Here is a 22,564-nt window from a genome sequence, read left to right as displayed (position 1 = left end):
GCCCCGGCAAGGTGCGGGGGCAGGGGACGAGCCCGGGGGGGCAGCCCAGAGACGGTGGGAGCCCGCGGGACCCCCGGACGGCTCCGGCCGCTTCCCGGCCCCCCCGGCAGCCGGGGGCGAGGCTGCCTCAGCCCTCCCCCCCGAGGCTCCGGATGAGCGGCAGCGCCGGGAGGTAAGCACGGCCCGAGCGCCCCCGGCCAGTTGTGAAATATCAAACCGGCGGGCTCCGTTGCGGCTTTAAAGCGATTCAAAGGAAATCTGGTGTTTTCCGTGCACAAACATTTTCGGCCGCTCACTCCTGCCCTCCCCGGCTTCCTCCCTCTCGCTCGTTCCCCTGCCGCCCTCTCCCTCGCTCCTTCTCCCTCCTCTTCTCCTCCCCCCGCGCCCCCCCCCCCCCCCCCCGCCTTTCCCCCTCCCCTCAAGTTTCTCTCCCTCTGTCTGATTAAATGAGAAGGAAGTGTGGGAGTGGTGGTTTTGAAGCTCTCCCTTTAAGAGGCAGCCTGCAGTGACGAATTGTTGAAATTGCCATTGCAGGATGGCATTCCGCTATAAATTCATTGTTCCACCTCCTCTCATCTTCACATTTCTCTCCCTTCTCCTCTTGTTCACATCGGCAGACTGGGGATAACAACAACAGCAGAAAAAGATAAAGGGAGGGGGCTCGCACAAAAATCCGGGACGTTTTCTGCTTCTTCGTCTTTTTTTTTTTTTTTTCCTCCTTTTTAACCATCATCTCACCGGAGACGATCGAGACGGCTTTTGGTGCCTGATTTTCTTCTCTCCCCTTCTCCTTCTTCTCTTCAAAACAAAAGGGGGCAAAGGAAAGAAAGGGAGCCACCGGAGCCCGAGAAAGTGCCGAGTCGCGGCAGACCTGCCCCCTGCCCCTGCCGCTGCTGCTGCTGCTGATGGTGATGATCCAGTGACTACAGCGGAGAAGTGCAAGAGGAGTGGGAAGTGCTCAAACTTCTCCGCTTGCCGGCTCCGAGCCTCCTCTCCTCCTTTTCCTCTCCCCCACAACCCCCCCTCTGCCTGCCCAGCAGCAGCGATTTGGGATTTTCGCCTCTCTCTCTCCTTCCATGTGCTCCCGGCTCTTCCCTGCAGAGAAACACAAAGTTCACACGCGAGCGGCTTTTGTTGACATCCTTACCTCTCCCACCCACACTTGACTCGCGCTCGGGAGGGACAACTCGCCTCTTCTCTCTCTCTCCTCTCCCTCTCCCCCTCTCCCTCCTTCTCCCCCCGTTCCTGTTATCGCCACCGCTGCTCGCTCCGCCGCCGCCGAGCCAGGCATGCTGCGGGGGCTGCTCTCCCTGCTGCTGGCCGCCCAGCTGCACCTCGCCGCGACCCAGCCGCCGGCACCTGCCGCCGGAGCCCGGCCGCCGCCGCCGCCTCCCCCGTCCCGTCGCGGCCCTCCCCCGGGGCCGCCCCGCGGGGCCAACGGCGTCGTGCAGCGCCTCGACCCGACCTACGCGGGGGGCGGCAGGGCGGGCTACGTCCTCTACGCCGGCGGCCGCCGCTTCCTCCTCGACCTGGAGCGCGACGAGGCGCTGGGGGCTCGGGACGGGACCCCGGCTCGCTGCTCCTACCGCGGCACGGTGGACGGCAGCCCCCGCTCCCTCGCCGTCTTCAACCTCTGCGGCGGCCTCGACGGCTACTTCGCCGTGGGGCGCGCCCGCTACACCGTGAAGCCGGCGCGGCGCGGCGGGGAGGCGGCCGGCATCTACGGGGAGAGCCCGGCCCGCGTCCCCCACCTCTTCCGCAGGGACCGCTTCAGCTTCCAGGCGCTGCCCGCCCGCCACAGCTGCGGGACCCGCGACGCGGTGGCGGTCGAGGGGGCGGCGGGGGGCGGCCGGAGGCGGCGGCGGCGCCGCTCCGTCTCCCGGGCCCGGCAGGTGGAGCTGCTGCTGGTGGCCGACGCCTCGATGGCGCGCAAGTACGGCAAGGGGCTGCAGCACTACCTGCTCACCTTGGCCTCCATCGCCTCCCGGCTGTACGCGCACGCCAGCCTGGAGAACCACGTGCGGCTGGCCGTGGTGAAGGTGGTGGTCTTGGGCGAGAAGGAGAAGGGGCTGGAGGTCAACCGTAATGCCGCCACCACCCTCAAGAACTTCTGCAAGTGGCAGCACCAGCACAACCGCCTCGACGACGACCACGACGAGCACTACGACGCCGCCATCCTCTTCACACGCGAGGTAGGTGAACCTCAACAGCACGACGTCTCCAACAGGGCACCCGACGGCCGCTCACCATCCCGCAGGCATCCTGGGATGCGCACAACAGGGACACCCTGGCAGTCCTTGGGCTCTCCCATGTTTGAGGGCTGCCTTGGAGCTGCAACGCTGTGCCACACCTGGTGATTGCCCTCTCACTCATGACCTTGGCTTTTGGTTGGGTTGTGCTGCATCTCTTGCAGAGACCAGCACACAAGTGCACTGCCACCAGGGATGGATGAAGTGGGGCCGGAAACCTGGCACGTTGAGGCTGTGCCTGTGCGTGTGCCCTCCCCTGCAAGGTTGTCCCACCGCGGGTCAGTGGTTGTCCACATCGGTGTGGTGCTGGGACTTCTGCCAGGCTGGGGAGGTGGCAACTTGTCTGATCAGGGGGCTCAGCTGGCGCCGTCCAACGTATCCCCTCTTGAGAGATGACGCTGTGTCCTTCCCTAGCAGGCTTTTCACACCCTCTCTCTGGGGGATGGTCTGTTCAAGGGGCTGGTGGCACTCCCTACCCTGTGTCAGTCCCCACATGAACCCCTTCTGCTGTTAACAAAACTGGTGCAGAACACCTTAAAAGTACATGTGACTTCCTCGCTGAGTGGGTCGACATGCTATTTCCAGCATGAAAGGGTAGCTCCGCTGCAGTGGAAGCCAGCAGCGCTTGTGGTTCGAGGCTGGGACGTAAATGCAAACCGCAGGTAAACAGAGCTGGAGAAGTCAAGTGAGTTGGGCTGCTGGTGAGGGGATGCAGCCTCTTTCCTGTTCCTCAAGTGAGAAGTGGCTGTCCTGAGCAGCTGAGGGTCACATCCTACCAGTCACCCACGCGAAGCTGTGCCTCACTCCCTGCCCAGTTGCTAATTAGTTGCATTGCCAGAGGTCGTTAAGGGACATTGCTGTAGTAGACATGTGGTAGAGTTTATGCAATGAAGTTCTTCTGTAAGAATATTCCCTCAGCGGTCTGGGTTTGGTGTTTTCTTTTTTTATTTTTTTCTTCCCCAAGTACGAAAAAAATAACTGCATGACTTTCCGTTAGTTCGAGCTCTCCTGCTTTTCTACATCACAGGAGCCTGCCAAAAAGGATGCCTTGGATGGTTTGTGGAAGGAGTTGCTCCAGAAGTGGGGGAAAAAAAAGTGCCTGGCTTGCTTTTATAGCTGTAAATAGTTGAAACATTAGGTTCTGTGTCAGTCAGGCATCACTTGTGCAACAGGAGCCTTTTTTTGGCAGTTTAAAATCCATCAGTCCAATTTGCAAGCTTTCTTTTTTTTTCTTTTTTTTTTTTTTATCATTACAATCTGAATGAAAGCAGGCTACCTAGGATGGGTCAGACCATTCTTATTTTTTGCTATAAACATCCTTTCTAATGGGTTATTAATTAACCTTGGGCCAGAATCCATCACTCTTTCACTAAGGGGTGTGTTTCCCTGCCAGTATTCCCATTTATTTCCCTGGTTTTTTTTTGTGATTTAGAAACTCTCAAGGTGGCAGACTGTCAATCCTAACATTAATTATTTAACTTAGTTGGATTAACCTAGGATGTGGCTTTAAAGTGCACTTGCTTTTATCTGTAATTCTTTAGATGGACGTGTTCGCGCCAGAGTACGAGTGTGCTGATCAGTAATCCACTTTCGAAGACTCCAGAATAATGCATCTTTCATGCATAGAATTACTTCTTTTCGATGCATGTAGTACATAAAATAAATGTTGCAGCTCCTGTGATCACCTTCTCCTCTTAAGATGCAAATACCGTTTGTGCTGTTGCTTAGGGACATAAGTACATTGCAAGAGAAAAGCACAGGCCTCAGTTTGCCTGGCTTACATTTTAATGCATCTAACAGTGCCATTCACACTAACTTAATCTGTTTTAATGATTAGTTGCATGCACAGGGACACTGTTTGGCATTGTATTTCAGTATTTGGCTCAATGAAAATACAGGACTGTAGTTTCTCTCTACATGTTTTCATGGTGTTCTATGTAGGGAGTCCACGTGATTGTTATATGCTTACAGTCAAAGTGTCAACATGAAGCTATCTGCTCTTCCTGGAATGTAAACATGAAAAGGGTTAAAGAATGAGAAAGGAACAGAGATGTTTCCTGTAGAAAACAGCTACACTTTGAGCTAAAGCAAGATTTTTTCCAGTTTAGCTTTTCAATGAGAGTGGCAGCAATTGGCAGGAGGATCCAACTTTTACAACTATGTTTTGAATGTATGAAGTACGTTGCTTAGCTACGAGACGCCAAGCCATGGCTGAGTGTTTTGATGGGCTCTGAATACCATCGTGCTAATTTTTGAACATCCAGATGTCTTCCTCTAAATGGCTTGTTTTTGAGGCACAGAGTAAATCTGTGAGGTACATTTTCCATCTTTGTTTACTAACCGAGGCCACCTCGAACTTTGTGTCTCTGCGTCAACAGAATAATATTTGCAAATCGTTTGTCAGTCGAACATGTGTCTTCAGCTGTATGCAACTGTTTATGTGGAACTAGAACCTGAGTTATGCGTGCCTATTGCTGTACAAGTCTCTAATATAATAATTATCTTTATCCTGTATTCACATTGACTCGGGTGTTATTCTGACACCAAAAGAGTCTTGCTCACAATTCAGCACCATCACTTCCTCCTCCTCTTCTGTTGTCATTACTTGTTTAAAGATAAATGAATAACCACTGATAGACTAAGAATGCTGGCAGCTCTCCTTTATTATAAAATTAGTACTAGTGGTTCAAATCATTATCATCATCATTCATACTAGACGTATTTCCCATGGAAAAAGATTTTTAGAGGGAGATTTATTCATTCTGGAATAAAACGCCTACTAATTCTGTGATTCTGTGATTCTGTGATAATTTAACCTGAAAAGTGTTTTAAAGCACTCATGCTGCAGAGCATAATAAATAGTAAATAAACATGAGCGTGAGTTCAGCTTTGGGTGATACAGGTGACTTGTGTTAAAACTACCACAATGCTCTATATTGCTATCAGAGGGGGCACAGACCGTGTATCTGTATCCATTAGATGCAGTGAATCCCACATTTACTCTGTAACGACCAGAAAACTACAGTAACATCTGGTCATTATTATCACCTGTATAGGAGACTGCAAAACTTCAGTGGATGCAGTAATTATCTATTACTCAGTATTGCAGAAACTCAGTTGGGTTCCACAGTGATTATTTTAAATTCCCCATATCTAATTTTCCCAATCTGTTATTTTGACCCAGTATGGCCTGTATCAAGCACAACGGGGGTCTGACTTCTCAGTACTGAAATGTAACAGAAAGGTAGTAATTTTCTGATAAATCCTGTGAGACCTCTCATTAGGGCCATATGGCCTTAGCAATCTTAGAGAATACATGGATCCCCTGCTGTTCAACTACCTCGTGGTTGAGTCCTTGGCAGAAGCTGTAAATCCATAGTGCACATGGATCCTCAGAGCATCCTCCACAGAATACAGAGATGCAAGGGTTCAATCATCTGGTGGCCAGGTGAGTCCTCCACTCTGTGTGACAGTAGAGAAGTGGCTGTGTGGTGGGAAGGAAGAAGAGCTTGTAAACCCCTGTTCCCCTAGAGATTAGCTCACTTTGTTCTCCATGTCAGTGAAGTCAACAGCAAATTTTGTCTGCTTTGGACTCCTTTATTGTCAATGGTTCTCTGAAGCTGGAAACAGGTTATCTTCAGTCTTCAGGTTCTTATCAATGCAGAAAATACATGCCAGATTATTTATCACAGTACAAAAACATATTAGTTGTGACTTGCAAACTGCACTTGAACTCCAACTGTTCTTTTCTGAGTTCCAGCCTGCTCTGTAATTATCCTCTAGAATTCTTCCAATCTATTTCATTAGTGACTCTTAGTTAAATTTCAAGTGAACTATTGAGTGCACTTGGACAAAATCCAGTTCTCTTCCTTTCCTTTTCCCCCCAACTCTGAATCATGTGAAAATTTAAACACATATTTCTCACAGTAGATACAGGCAACAAGAAAGAATACTTTCCTAAGTGCTTGCTAGTATCATCTGTGACAGTGCCATCAAGCCTGGCTCTAACATAAAGTTCATACTAGAGCCAAAGGCCACTGTCCTGCCTTTTTCCACACAGTAATTACATGGGTAACTGTGTATGTGATTTAGTTTAACTGTCAATCTGACAGTGCTGTTGAAGTTTAACAGCAAGCTTTGGATTATTTCAACTCCATAGATAATAATTTCATTGAGTGGAGCACATGCTTTCTTTGGCTCTGGGTCTTTTTTCTTTTTTTCTTTTTTTCTTTTTTTTTTTTTTTTTCTGTATTATCATCCCCTCACAATTATTATCCTGTAAACAGGTCACCGTACCAATTGTCAATAGAACATATTTCACTAATTATTATTTTCATTACTTTGAGGAAATTATAATGTGATATCAATCAGTTTTGTAGGTTTTTCACCAGTTTTGTTGCAAATCTAAAACATTTGGATACTGTCCCAGGGAAAAATAAGATGGGCCATTTTATTTGTGTGGGAGAAGCAGTATGATTTGCACTAATCGCAGAAATTGTGTAGAGTTTCTGCGCAAAAGACTTATGGGATAGGAAAGCTAAATCAAATACCGGTCACCTGTTTTGCAACTGAAATTGTGTTTGCCTTTTCCCTTCCCGTGCAAAGTGCAAAAGCTTTCTGTGCATTTTGTCAATATTTTAAAATAATCTGTGCTTTACATAATCCCACTGCATTTTCCTTAAATGCTGTAGGAATAAAAGTAGTTTTGTTACTTTGTCCATTCAGAGCACAAAGGCTTAGTCCAGTTTAGACCTTTTCTAATACTTCATTGCGGGGTGTCCTGGGATGGCAAGGAAAGAGTAAGAACACGTCTAAATTACCAGTCTGATCAGGAGGTCCCAACAGGACATCACAAATACCTTGGATTTTTTTGAATTTCTCCTCACTTAGAATTCAGAAAGACTACTCAGTATTCAAATACCCCAAACTTATTCCTGACTTTAACGTAATAACCTGAAAGGAAGATGACTTCAGTTTTTAAGTTTCCCTACTGAAGGGAAATATATGATTTTCAGTTTGTAAGTATGGCGGGTATAGCCACTCCTGTTTTCCCCAAAAGTTAACCAGGCTTCATTCTTTCCACTCAAAATATAGCAGGTGAGGACAAAGCAGTGTCTCAGTGGGTCTGTCTGGAGCAGGTCTGACTGTTTCATAGCGATTGCCAGGCCTGCTCCCTTGTGCCCCTACCTGGACATCCCCATCAGCCAGACCCACCAGTTTCTTAGGAGGACTTCTCACAGCAGGCTTTCTCCAGAACAGCGCTGAACCATTTGGGCTTGTAAAGTCTCTCTTTCTAAGTGTCATAGTATCAGTTGAAGGGTAAAATAGACCATTCCCTAATTACTTTGTTTACCAGTTAGCCCTTGTTTCCAGTGTACCATTAGTGGTCTGTCAATTTCAGTCTTGCACTCCTTTTGCCTTCCAGACATCATGCTCTCCTGGGGTGATACTGGGAATCCTTTCTGTTTGGATAAGCCTTAGTCTTTCTATCTTCTTTTTATTCACACTTGTCTCCAAAGGTGCTGTTCCCGGTCACTGCAAGGTTAATAAACTTTCACCTACTTTCCAGGGTTGAGCGCAGGAGGACGGATCTGTGGATCCCGAGTATGGAGCGACCCCACCCTCCTTTTATAGGCCTGTGGTGAGAACACTTGTGCAGGAAGTTGGAAAGTCGTGTTTAATTCCTTCCTCTGCCTGAGGGATTTTAGGTCTGTATCGCCCACCTCCCAGGAGAGGTCCTTAACCAGTAGGTTGTAAGCTGTTCCAGGTGTTAAGGAAACTTTCCACCCCTCTGACCAAAGCTATGTCACCATTTAGTAAGTAATTCAAGATACATGTGGTGGGAAGGAGAGAAATCATGACCTGAAGCTGCCGATTGGAGTGAACTGCTTTGAGCAAGAAGGCCTGTGTTCCCAAAGCATAGGGAAGACTGTTTCTGCAATTTACTGAAGGGCTATTGAATGTAAATTACAGAAGTAGTCTGAGGAACAGGGACCAAAAATGAGGTCCCTCAATCAAGTGCTGGAAGCACTAACTGCAGTCTGGGCTATGGAAACCTTTGGCACGTGGGCTGCAACAGGAGGATCCCCGACTCCCCACACGTACAGACGCATGCATGACTTCATTGCAGACCATAGTCTGGTGGTTAGGGCATTTTTCTAAGAAACATGCTTCTAAGTGTCCTCATCCCTCAGAGGAATTTGAAGCTGAGTCTTTTGGGGCAAAGTCTTTAATTGCTGGGCCATCATAATGAAAGCAGAAAAACAAGCAAGCAAACACAGAGATATAAAAGCTTTTAGCTGTGATTTAAAAGAAGGTGATGTGGAACTGTGTTTGATAATCCCATCTCATAGATACAGTCTGAGAGCATCTGTAGGCTGGGGTTCCCATAAAGGACAAAAGTATAAGATAAGTGCTAAGCTGCTCAGGACTGTAAAACTGTGGTACTTTGGGGCCCATAAGGTCACAAGCTACAAGCCCCGTGAAGGATAGGGAACTCAAATACCAGGAGACACATGAGCTAGTTTTGTTCTTCTGCACTTACATTCCACCAAACTGTTTGTGTTGGTGCTTAAATACTGTTTTGGATCCAGTCCACAGGCTCTGGTCTAATACCAGGTTCCACTAAACAGTTTATTCTCATTTTTAAGGCTACTGCACAAATGAAGGAATTTCAGGTGTAATAAATCAGCTGTTTCAGCAGGGAGCCACGACAGTTATCTTCATTCACAACAATGCCACGTATACTTGGCTAACAGCCAGCTGTTCTTGATGTACTTACAAATGCCAAGAAAACCTGGCCTCTAATAGGCTGTCTAATTAACTGCTAGTCTTATGATGTACAGCTCATTTTTTCTAAGTCATTTGTTTGCCAAAGCTTAAGGCTTAACATCTATTGTCTCTCATGTAGCAAATGCATTTCCTATTCACTCCTCTATTTTGAAACTACTATAATCTAGATCAAAAGCCAGACTGCATTCCTTCTTTAGAAATATCAACACTTATTCTTAGAAGTTTCTGCTGCTGTTTGGAGGCAATTAAATGAGTATTCAAATCTTAATAAGCAACCAACTCTTTAAATGGAAGCTACACACCATGGTGAAATAATTGTTCAAAACTGATTTTAAGCATCATGTGACTCCCTGCTGTCCTAGTGCTTTAGGTGGAGTTCGAAAAATTAAAGAGATGCACATGGATTTTCTTAGATTACATCATTATATCAGGGCCTGTTTTTGAGAAACTGTTTTAAAGGGAAATGAGAACTTTTAATCTCCCAGAAACTACTTTAGAAGAGTCTGAGACTGCTTTCCAAAACTGTCCAGGAAAACTAAAAATGCAGATATTGATTAACAGATGATTAACAGATCATCTGTGGTGTCAAGGAGGTGTAAGTCAAAAGAAAGTTTGCTATAAAGATCTAAATGAGTGAAAGTGTAAACAGGTGTGATTTTCCATAAGAAAAAATCATGCTCTTGGGAAAGAGTATGTAACTGGGGAATGAGGAGTTAAGAAAGAAAAGACCCAATAGTCAAATTTTCACAATATTTGTCTCAGAAGTGCCACTTGATAGCCTTTAATTGTCTGTGTAGTATGTACCATGGGACGTTACGAGAAGAAATGTAAAGTTCAAATCATACAGAGGCAAGAGAAATAAAGAGTAAATGAGACTGTGAGTTGATACCAGAGTGGAGCCAAGTCCTGGATAGTCTGCCTGATTATTGACAATGTCAGCATTAGTTTAAAAAATTCATCTCATGCAATCACTAAGGACTGACATCTGCAATGAAAACCAGAAGGCTCTGTGCATGTTCTCTGTTCAGAGTTTAGTCACACACTGCTCTGCTAGCAGATGGGTAACCTGTAGACATCCCTCCAATAACAACTTCATGCAAAGAAGCTAACACCAGAAAATATTTCCTGTCCTTGTTTCCAAGACTCTTTATGACGTTGCTTCACCACTGCCCAGCTGGAATTCAGTAGCTGGCTGTAGGACTACCCACACCGTCTTGCCCAGTATGCTGGGGGAGCAGTCCAGATGTGGTCACTTAGCTGCCTGAAGGACATGCAATTTTATTCAATCAGCCCACCACTTTCTGTGCACAGTGAAGTTTTTCTCCTCTCTTCTTCCTTATGGGATCTCTGGTCCCACACCACCACCTTCCCGCTATCTGAGGACAACCGTTTTTCAGCTGCCCGTGGGATGTTGCAGGAGCTAGGTAGTAGGTGGGATATTCTGGGAGTGACCAATAACTGATAAAGTCCATCAAGAAATTCACTTTATCTGGCCTGAAGTTCAATTATATCTAAAGAAAGCGTAAAGCCTGCTTTGTTATGTCTAGACGACTATTACACAAATGAGCTTGAAAGTTACGAGTAAGATGTTGAGATGCTTGAATATGTTTCATACTCTGGGAAGTTATGGAAAAACAACACTTTGATGAAGTGACTGGACATGCAATATAGTGTAATGTCAGTAACACATAACATATGAAAAGTAACTGAACATTGTTATTTCCTTCTGTGGTTGCATATGTGCAAAGCTATTTTTTTTGATGTCTAAAGAAGGTGGCACAATACAAACCCATGCATAGTGTTGGAAATTTTTATAGTAGTGTTACTAACCAGCCAAAAGTCAGAATATATGCTTATGATTAACAGCCCTGTCATAACTTTCCAAAATCCACAGATCCCATCAGAAGTAACTCTAAGAAAGTTTCTGAGATTGCCTATTTGGAAAGACTGTATAATTTTAATTATACTCGTGTTGTCTAATCCAGATAATCACTGTGAGGTCTGGTTGTGTCTGCTAGTATAGCTCCATAGCCATATCACTGGCTTAGTTTCTTCTTGTATACAGATGGAAATAAATCATGCACTGGCACGAGCCATATGTGTGCTGATATGGTTGTACCATACTGGGAGTAGTCCTAATGTAAGCAATAAAGAGTAATAAAGACACCCTAGGTACAACAGAAGAGCAAATGACAGAATCTGCATGTAGAAACAAGGCCCGAATTAATGTATTTTATACCATTCTTGGCACACTCGACATGAGAGTAGTTCAGACCTCCTCTAGTAAGCTGCTTTCTATCTGATTTATGTGCTTTTTTGGTGTTTGCGTAAAAATTTCAGTTCAACTACTTGTGTGGATTCAGTTAAAATTGAACTACTATAAAGGTATCCTACTTCCTATACAGCTTATACTCATTCATTTAGACCAATTATATCACCATGAAAAGGTATTTATACTGGTACGATGCCCGTGTGTTTTTCTGAGTTTTGTTACCTGAACTATGCTGCTGTAGGTAAACCACTTAAAATCGCCTTACATAAAATGTACCCTTAGGTTGACAGGGCCAGGTTCAGCATGATACATAGAGGGCTAAATTGATACGAACCTAAGCAAAACTAACATGAATTTAAGTATTGCATCTTCCTTGTTGAATATGCCCCAGATTATAGACAGTATACTTACATGACCTCAATCAGGGCCTCTCCAACCTTGGTCCAGAAATGCTGTAAAGGATAATATTTGCCCAAATAAAACTTGAAAAACTGTATTTCTTTTAGAGTCCTTGAAAACATGCATCCTTATTCTGTATCTTCCCATAACCGGTGCAGATCCAGAAGCAAAATCTGAGGATCTAATTGAATGTCCAAGTTAGAGAGGACTCAGACATAAATAAAATTCCCTGCATTGCTGCAGAGAGGCAGTTTTACTTAAGCCATGGGTTATACCTGTGAAAATTTGGGAATTGAAATGTTTTTGAACTTTATTCCTTCTCTTCTGGTAAGACTGTTTTGGTAATTGGTATGTTGGCATTTAAATCTTGACATTAAGTAGCACCTAGAGTGCACTTACAAAAAAGAGTTCCCAGATACCCAGACACTTGGAAGCTGGAAAAACTGATCAGAAATTCTTGTTCCTTATATCTAATATTTCATCTAACTTGAGCATGACTTTTTTTTTTTTTTTTTGTAAAGATATATTGCCTCAAATTATCTGTTAACTCAGTGTTTTCTTTGATTTCAGTGGGACTTGAATGTGTTTTCAAACTCGCATACATTTGGAACTGCTATAATCAGTGAATATTGTTGACCTGGAGCCTCATACAGGATATCTGTAGATGGATTAATTGTGAAAGGTTTCATTAAAGAAATTCTTTAGAAAAGGAGATCTGAAGGGAAGAAGAGAGTCTTAAAAATGAAGGGGAAAAAAGTACTCTTTGATCATTTTGATAATAACATTTGATAATACTATAATGCCTTGAAAATGACATTTTCATTCAACCACAATGAAAAATCTGGGAGCGCTCCAAATGCCATGGTACCTACTTTTCCTTCTCAATCAAAAAACCCTATGTACATGTGTCCATTAAAACTGATATTCTTTCCTCTGCTTCAGCAGCAGTACTGAAAAGTTATTACTGACAATTAAAACGCTGTATGTCTGACCAAAGCTGCCTCTTTCAGTAGTAGTGCTATCCTGGAATGGAAAGAAAAAAACTAGTGCTACCTGCATGGTTTCTGGAGACACCCCATATCTGCAAGTAGAAAGTATGTGACTTAGCCATTGAGCTAGTAGGACTAGGAATCAAGGAATAGACTCTGTCCTGTCGCTGACTTTTTAAGCAACCCTTGAGAATTGCTTAAATACTTGGTATATTGGGTAATACATTATTAATCATTGTACTACTTGACAGATGTGACATGAGGTTTAATATATAACAATCTCATTTCTTTAGGTACAAGTATAAGACTTGCCTTTTGAAAAGGAGGGCAAACTGTAGTTGAAGAACTGATTAGGAATATGAAACTTGCTCTCAGGGTTTGGGTTCACCTTCTGTAAATAAAGACGATATTTCTTCTATTTTTATTGTCAGTGGAGAAATGTTGCTGTGGCATGTGTTTTGTATATCTAGCTCAATGGAAGTTTGAGCATCTGTATGCACTGCAGAAATGCAAATGTAAATAAAAATAATTAATTATAGATCATATCCAAAGCCCATTAAAGGCAATGAAAATTCTCCCATTGACTTTAGCAGGGATTGGATTGGATCATCATGCTTTTAAACTGCATTGAGATCTATAGGTGAAAACTTCTTTTGCTGGTTCTGCTGTTTGCAAAAGACTGGTGACTTTAGCCTGTTCTTACCTATGGGTGTAAAAATTTATTTTAATGACTCTTTTTTTTCCTTCCTGGGCAGGATTTATGTGGGCATCATTCATGTGATACTCTGGGAATGGCAGACGTTGGGACCATATGCTCTCCTGAGCGCAGCTGTGCAGTGATTGAAGATGACGGCCTCCATGCAGCTTTTACAGTGGCTCACGAAATTGGTATGTAGTGCCTTTTCTGTTCGCTTGCCAAATCAAACACTTGTAACAGCTGCATTAGTAACCAAAATACTTTGCAATTAATTCCAGATTTCCCCTGGTCCAGATACTCGCTTGGGGATTAAGGCTGTATACATATGCACTTCAGGGTTAACTAATAAGGGATCAGAAGGCAAGTGAAGGCGCACAGTAGGTGTTTCCTTTCTGACAGTGTCGTTTTTAAGCAGTAGTCAGAGTGAAAATTCAAAGGCTGCTGCTACTGTCCAAAAATGTCAATACATATCCCTCCTGAGAAGGTGTTTGGCTTATTGGCTTATATGGTATAATTCATATTCATTTAGTGTATACACAGTGGAAAGTAACACACCTTTTTGAACTACTTGCATGCTCTGTTGTTATGAAACTTTTTCTTGGGAAGGTGTACTGCCTGCAGACAAGGCTTTAGTGGAAAACAGCAAAATGCTAATATTTTTCTAATGGTATTGAAATTCCACCTTTATGGTAAAATGTGGTACTAATCTAAATCCTGAAATAAGTGAAATAGTATTTAGGTGCTAAAGATTTGTTTAAAAAACTGCTTAACTTCATTTCAGTCTCCGCTTCAGTGCACAGCAATTTAATGTAGCAACCTTACTTGTATCCTTCAAAAGATCTAAGATAGAATTAGTGACAGAAGAAATTTTGTATTCTGGCATGATACATTCCTTGAGGGAGACTGCTGCCATCTTGCTTATTTTTAATTTACTAATGTTTCGTGACCTGTGTTCACTAGAAATACATTTGGTATGTGGGCTATTCATTTTGATGAGTGAACAGCAATTTAAAAGTGGAGAACTTTTTTTTTTTTTTTAACATTCTTGGAAGGAAATAACAAGGAAAGGAGAACTTTGAGAGAGCCAAATTCTGAATTGCCTTGTAGCTCTTGCCAAACCAAAGTAAAGTTTGCTTTGGGAGTATCATTGCAATAGTTCAATTTTCAAGTAGCTAGCAGGTAGAGCCTAAGAGTTATGTGTTTGCTATATACCTGGCTCAGCAAACAGAGGTCACCAAGTATGAAAAATCAGCTTGCATGGTAGTATCCAGGCCCTTCAATGATTAGTGATACTAACACTACAGCATACAGTGCCTCAAAGAATTGAGGTCAGAAGCTGGAGAGGGATCATGTGTTGCATGAAAGCATAAAATCTTACAGCACAATGAGTCCCCAGAATAGATACTTTATTTCAATAAACAAGATGGTTTGGTAATAAAAGAAAAGCTGTCTGAAATTGCTAGTTTAGAGCATTTCGAGATAAGTACGGCAATACGTTAAAGACAGCTGAACAACAGGTGAGTTTAGTGGCATCAAACCTGGATGCCATAAAGCTGACAACTCATCATGAATCTGATCTAGAACTGGGACAAAAAGATAGATTGTCTCACTTAGGCTATCATGCAGAGTCCAGTCTGATAGAGGGACGGCTTGTATCTTCTGACATCCAAAAGTGATAATTACTGATGACAGTTTGTAGGCATTGTCATGGTTGTATGAAGGACCCTTTGGGGATGCTGGTGTTGGTATATACCTGTTGTGTGAAGTCATGGGCGATGTGTCTGAACTGTCATTTTATCAATAGATATATGTGCAAATAGATTAGAAATGAAAAGCATAGATCAGTCAAGATAGGGATGAACAGAAGATATGCATATTATTACTTTGAATTCCACTCAAAGAAAATGTAAACACAAGTGAATTATTTTTAGTAATCTAGAGGCACATTTTTGAAAAAGAGCCATTTTCATACCTTGGAAGTTTATAGGAATCCATAAAAAGCTATAATTTTCAATGTAAAAAAGGCATGAATTGAAACAGTTGGATAAATAAGTACCCTAATGGATAAAAAAACTCTAGTTTGAGGTTGTTTAAAATAACATCCTTTTTTTTTCTCCTTACCATAAGATTTGAAGAAAGGAGGGGTGTCAAATCACAGAATGACCTTTGTGTGTGTGGCCTTAAGTGGGAGATGTTCAGAAGAAAACACAGCTAAAATTGCTTGAGTACTTACGTTAAATTAAAGGTCAAAATAGGATGAAAAATTGAAGCATGGCAAGGATACTCTTTAGTTAAGCACTTTGAGGAAAACCTTACTTTATTTTATTTGGAGACCAGATTTCTTCCTTCAATCCAGAAGTCTTAAAGTTCCCCCTTGTCCTGTGGGTAGAGTGTAGTTTTAATTTTACAGCAGCTTAGTTATTTGGTGTAGTTCACTTTGCAGGGTAGGAGATGCCCTGCAAGACAGAGGGGATTCTCAGGGCTTGAAGCATAAGCTGCTCCTTTTTGTCAATATGAAGAGTGAGGTGAGCTGCTAGGCATACTGGAGTCACTGTCTGCAGTTTTTTAAATAACCCTGCCAAGTGTGCATCTGTAGTAGATACAGCATCATTAGTATGGACTTGTTCCGAAGAAAGGCTGGGTGTCCTTACTTTGACTTCAAGGTGACCTGAGTGCTCCTGTTTCCACTCTGAAGGATCCAAGAGCATTTTTGAGGATTGTGTTCCTTCCCTGGAAGGCAACCAAAGTAAATGGAACTGCAGCTCAACCAAACAGGACAATGCACAGCCCAAGGACTCGGGTTGGATACATGTACAGGAAGCCAAAAAGCAGCCTGCTGTGGAATAAAGCATGCTGCTTGAGTTGCCAGAGTTTCTACCACATTATGCATTAAATGTTTATTTTATTCCTTTTAGAAAAAAATAGTTGGATTTTGACTGGTAGTTTTTGAGGGGGAGAATATGAATGAGCAGAATCAACAGGCAAGATCTGTAAAGAGCTGTAAACAAAAGCACAGAAAGAAATAGATACAACCAAATTCTTAGTATGCTGGTTAGATGACAAGATGTGAAGACCTGTCTATAAAGATTGACAAAGCATCTAGGACCCAAATCTTGTCCTAGTTGCGTGTAGCAAAATCAGGAATAATTTCTGTACAGTGTCAAGTGCATAAAATGAGGAAAATACAACAACAACAACAAAAACAGTACTAACAAGGATATCTTGTAGCTTTTAAAGTGATAATATAGTCTCTCCTCAGAATGAAGAGTATAAATGCTTACATCATAAATGTTATTTTAAAATCATAGCCTGTCAAGACATTCAGCCACTAGTGGTAAATCCGTATGCAGTTATTTTCTCACAGCAGACTCATTGTTATCAGTGTAGACAGTAGTAGCTTTGCTGCCACAAAAACAGTCTTTTGGATTCTTTCTTGAAGTCATGAGTTCAACTCCATGTTGTGGCACAGAGATGTCTTATGGGACTTTAAGCAACTTCTTCATGGTATTCCTCCATAGCCCTGCACTCCATAGCTTCTTCTCAGAACTGTCTTAGGCACAGCATATAGATATTCTCCAAGTCTTTGTTGTCATCAGACTATGGACTATAAAAAGAAAAAAAAAAATGATGCTTTGTTATTTCATGTACTTCCCTGCATCACAGAAACATCTGGAGGAAAGTGTTAAAGAACCCATGATTATCCATGATCTCAACATTTATTTAACATATTTTCATAGGTCAGTGCTGGCATATTGCTAATTCATATATCCCTTATTAAAATAACTGTCAGGAAACAAAAATAACTGATTTTAATTTTTACTCTAATACTCTAGCCTTTTGATAGGAGATTTTGTTGTTTTTATGATGCTGAATTATAAACCAGCCTATGCATCCCCTAAAGGTCTGTAATATAACAACTTCTAAAGATACAATCAACACATTTCAAGTTACATTTAACGTCTCTCTTGCATAATGACAATTCTCTGTTTAGTAGCCTGGTGTTGTGTTTCGTCATGCAGTAGCTTTCAGAAGGCTTTGATGACTTCAGCCCTTCCTATGCTGGAGTCCTGCATGCTTCAGTGCAAACAATCCACCAGCCTGAAGGGTGTATCATCTGCAAAAACAAAATAAGAAGAGTTCAGGAGAAAAGAACTGGAGCTACTGCCAATTTTATCAATTGGTAATTGAGATACCGAAATTTGGTGACTGCCAAAATCACAAACTAAGTCTTAAGGAAAGCCAAGGATTAAATTTGCCTCTTGGGTTTCAATCTACTCCTTAAACACAAAAGCATCCTTTCTGCAGTCTTTAAGCAGGCAAGGCTCCAGTTTAGCTCAGTGAAAATTACATGAGTTTAATAACTTAAATTACATGCATCTTTATTCTTTCCATTAATCTTCAATTTTTTTTTTTAAGAGGGGATACAGAGAAAGCTCTGCCTTCTTGTCCATTTGACCTTTTGCAAAGTTCCTATTTCTCTATTATATAATTGTGCTGGCATGCTATTACTCCTTGTATCCTCCTGAGTAATATGGTTTACTGATCTTCTTTCCAAGTATTTTATTTTTAGATTATAGCTTAAAAAATTCTACATGGAACTAATTAAACCTCTGTTCATTAATTTTCTTTATCTCTAACATGTGACTTTTGAGATAGAAAGACTAAAGGGGAGGCATAAAAGCAGTCTTCAAATATATCTAATAATAGTTGCAAAAATTTGCATAATAAATCATTCTCCATGTCCACCTGGGACAGCACAAGGGGTAACGGCCTTTGCATTGCAGCAGGGGAGCTTTTCTTTAAGCGTTAGCCAAAGTCATCTAACCATACAGACAGTTCAGCACAGGAATGAATTGCCTTGGGAGGTTGTGAAATCTCCATCAGTGGAGGCTTACAGGAGTCAGCTGGCCAAACAGCCATGGCTTAGGGGATGCTGATCCTACCTCATGGCAGAGGGATGGACAAGACGACTTTTCAAGGTCTCCTCTCAGCCTCATTTTTTTTGTGGATGTTATTCCAGCCTCCTCTCCAGCTGTGTTACATAGTTGAACACCTAAAATCAAGGACCTGTACAGAAACTAAAACTAGAGAACAACATTTTTAATGGCAAATCTTTTTCCGTATGCCACCATTCTGTGGCACATACCATCACTGAAGACAACAATGACATGAATGCAGTCAACAAAGTGTAGTGATTTTATTAAAGAGCACAATTTTATGTAAGGAGACCATTTCAGAACTGAGGTATCACTCCTGGAGTGAACTGAGGCAGTTCACTGAAATACATCAAAAATACCATTATACAGAGTTCTGAGTGGGGTTGAAAGTATTTCTTCAGGGCCCGAGCCTGAAGTAGAGTTGTAGAAAGAGGGCCATGTATACCACATCTAACCTATGTAAACTTTAGAAAAAAACTATATGACTCTGACCCTTCTGCAGGAGAAACTGAAACCAAGAACAATATGTATGATGTTTAAGTAGTAGTCTTGCTTTTGATGTACATAGGAGAACCAAAAATACTCTAATTCCATGTTTTACCACGTGTGGTCATTTTATATGCACTCAACATAATTAAGTACAGAGTCATCTTTTCTTTGCCACTACTGAACATTTAGCCCTTTGATTTCAAGGCTGTCAAGATAAAGCAGATAACAGAAAGCTTCAGACTTGACAGGTACAAATCTTTTGTAGCCTTTCATTTCAAGGGGGATACATTGCCAAGGGCACAGAATCTTAGAGGAACATGAAAAGATGATGAAGGATATTTGACTTTCGTATTATATTTCTTTCATGACAGACAAAGTTTAGGCAAATATCCAGGTAATGATAATTAGACAGAGTTGCTTTCTTAAAACAACAAAAAAGGGAGTGTGAGAGAGAGAGTGTAGAGTCATCCAAATCTACTCTGATGACGTACATCAGGAGTATTATTTGATTCCTTCTCTTTGAACCTTTTTTCAAGGTTCTATTTTAAATTCCATTAGCAGAAGCACTTGATTTAGGCCCTCATCAACATATCCCCTTTGCTTACAAGAGAAGATGGACAGTCAAAACTTCATGAGAGGTGAAAAGTAGGGCAGAAACTTTAAACGATGTTTCAAAACACAAGCATCTGATGTACAAAAGGGTGCTGGTTAAAATTTTTGACTAAAAGTTCCTCATTTGTCCTATAACAGTGTGATTAACTTCAGTTAAATGCAATACATAATTGTTCCACCTGCAGCACACATGGCGATTAAATCTAGCATTTTTAGTGAAACTGAGCCAGTTTGTAATGGCCTTTGTGTGGATAATTGGAGATAGGGAAGGAGGAAATTGGTATGATATGGAAAAAATGAGTCCTCAGGTCCTGAATATGCTTGAGCCTTTCTTTATCTACCATGTACTGCTGAGTCTGACTAGATTAGGGATCTTTGCCTTCCCACCAACTGTGAAGCAATCCTGAAGAGAAGCGAGGGGGTTGAGGGCAAAATTCTCTACCAGAGACTTCAGGAAGCGACTCAGACACAGCAGCAGCATTGCCTGAGTTTTCAGAGGTTTTCTGGTGTTATGTTGATCTTTGTATATGTGTAACCTCATGAAGAATTGGATTAAGCAGTGCCATGCTTTGAGAAGCTGCTGTGGATTCTGAAACATCATAACATGAAGCAAAATAGATAGAGTGAAGTATCAGTATCTGTGCAACCATAAGGGAATTGAGAATGAAGCAGGGTTTTGCCTAATGTTTCAGAACAGTCATTATCAATACAAGTTCGCTTTGTCTGTGTATGCCTGAACCCACAGTCTTCCATATTGCAGAATAAAGTAGGAATTGATTTCCTCTTTGGCAGATAAACACTATCAAGTAGTTTTTTTCAAGTTAGTACTCCAACCGTATAGAATCACAGAATTTCTAGGTTGGAAGAGACCTCAAGGTCATCGAGTCCAACCTCTGACCTAACGCTAACAGTCCCCACTAAACCATTTCCCTAAGCTCTACATCTAAACGTCTTTTAAAGACCTCCAGGGATGGTGACTCCACCACTTCCCTGGGCAGCCTGTTCCAGTGCCTCACAACCCTTTCAGTGAAGAAGTTCTTCCTAACATCTAACCTAAAACTCCCCTGGCTCAACTTAAGCCCATTCCCCCTCGTCCTGTCACCAGGCACGTGGGAGAACAGGCCAACCCCCACCTCGCTACAGCCTCCCTTGAGGTACCTATAAAGAGCGATAAGGTCGCCCCTGAGCCTCCTCTTCTACAGGCTGAACAAGCCCAGCTCCCTCAGCCGCTCCTCGTAGGACTTGTTCTCCAGGCCCCTCACCAGCTTCGTCGCCCTTCTCTGCACCCGCTCAAGCACCTCCATGTCCTTCTTGTAGCGAGGGGCCCAAAACTGAACACAGTACTCGAGGTGCGGCCTCACCAGAGCTGAGTACAGGGGGACGATCACCTCCCTAGCCCTGCTGGTCACACCGTTCCTGATACAAGCCAGGATGCCGTTGGCCTTCTTGGCCACCTGAGCACACTGCTGGCTCATATTCAGCTGACTATCCACCATCACTCCCAGGTCCTTCTCTGCCTGGCAGCTCTCCAACCATTCCTCTCCCAGCCTGTAGCTCTGCTTGGGGTTATTGCGCCCCAGGTGCAGGACCCGGCACTTGGCCTTGTTGAACTTCATGCAGTTGACCTCAGCCCATCGGTGCAGCCTATCCAGATCCTCCTGCAGAGCTTTCCTACCCTCAAGCAGATCGACACACGCACCTAACTTGGTGTCATCTGCGAACTTACTGAGGGTGCACTCGATGCCCTCGTCCAGATCATCGATGAAGATATTAAAGTATAGAAGAAGGCAGAATTACCAAAAAAAAATACAGGCAGCAGGCAATGTAATGTATTCGTTCTTCCACTATCTACTCTCCTGGAGTTCATTCATTTACAATAAGCTACAGCAAATTATATTCCTTGTGAGTTACTCTGAATTGGGAGACATGAAATGGGAATTGCCACATCCCACTTCATTAAAATCTTGACTTCACTTGTACACGTCCCATAGCATAGCAGATGTAGCATGGACAACATATTTTAATGATAATTTGAGTCTTTGTGGTCACAGTGGTTTCTATTGCCTAGTCTGCATTGCCTGGACAGAATCTTGCCTGCAAATTGTCTGTCTGACTGGGGTTATGTATCTGTGATCTCCCACAGAAGTCTGTTATAACAAGACGTTTCAGTAGAAGTTTGTTTTGTGTAAAGTCTGCAGGACTGGTGTATGAATGTCTGATTGTGGCTTTTTTTATGTCTGCTCCTGAAAAGAAACTGCACTTCAGACTATTGTTTCTTTCAGTCCGAAGAATTCTTTTAAGCCAGAAATATTAAAAACTGCCTCTGGGCTGGGGATTTAAAAGAGAGAGTGATTTTTTTTTTCCTTTCATAAGTGATGGACAGCAGTCAAAGAAAAAGAATATTGGAAGGAAAGTTCAAGTATGAAGAAAGGGGAATAGCCAGTTTTACATTCTGTGAATGTTTTTTGTAAGCTTGTGTAATTCAAAACACTGCTGTTTTGTAAAAAAAAAAAAAAAAAAAAAAAAATTATTAATTGTTATTGCTTAGGTTCATCATTTGTTACTCAAAATTCCCATGACTACTTCAAAAGGATTTCCATCTATGAGTGATACCACTGTGCAGTTCTTAACGAGGAACCAAGTACTTGTACAAATTGGAAAAACAATGCATGCAGAAAGAAATGGCTTTATTTTAAAAGAGTTACTGCATGCAATCTGCTATTAGAAAAGGAGGGAGCAAAAGGATTGCGCAGAATGCATGGGGTGGTGATTAGACCAAGGAATGTTGAGCCAGGAGGTTCCTGAATCCTGATCCCAGGAGATACGGTGACTCACTGGGTAACCTTGGGCAAGTCACTTGACCTTCTGTTGTACCTCAGCTGTCCCCACTGAAAATTAGGTGAAAGGCATGAGCTCACTAAAAAACACGTGCTTAATCTGCACTGAGCTTTTCTAAGAAAACAAATTACAATGCCTGTAGCATTTTTTAATGTGCTGTGTCACTTCGCATGTGTGCTGTGGTCAAATTCAGTGCAAGAGCAATACTTTGGTATGCTTTTCAGATCAAGTGCTAGAGATCTTGGTACGTCCATAAACAAGGGTGTTTCCTCCAAAAGAATGAACCATCA

The 22,564-nt window shown here is 42.6% G+C and overlaps 1 protein-coding gene across 2 annotated transcripts in view; it reads left to right on the top strand.

The window, feature by feature from the left end:
• The first annotated feature begins 451 nt into the window (after positions 1-451).
• Positions 452-22,564, top strand: part of ADAMTS5 (ADAM metallopeptidase with thrombospondin type 1 motif 5) — a 48,516-nt gene continuing 26,403 nt past the window's right edge. For both annotated transcript variants that reach the window (XM_082780793.1, XM_082780792.1), the window contains exons 1-2: positions 452-2,192; positions 13,457-13,589. In XM_082780793.1, the coding sequence (XP_082636919.1) occupies positions 1,290-2,192; positions 13,457-13,589 (1,036 nt within the window). In that variant the 5' untranslated portion in view covers positions 452-1,289. The remainder of the gene's footprint in view (positions 2,193-13,456; positions 13,590-22,564) is intronic.

The sequence above is a fragment of the Aythya marila genome, assembly GCF_965140915.1.
Source record: "Aythya marila genome assembly, chromosome: 1".
NCBI classification, from domain to species: domain Eukaryota; kingdom Metazoa; phylum Chordata; class Aves; order Anseriformes; family Anatidae; genus Aythya; species Aythya marila.
This window is presented reverse-complemented; position numbering and strand designations above follow the sequence as displayed.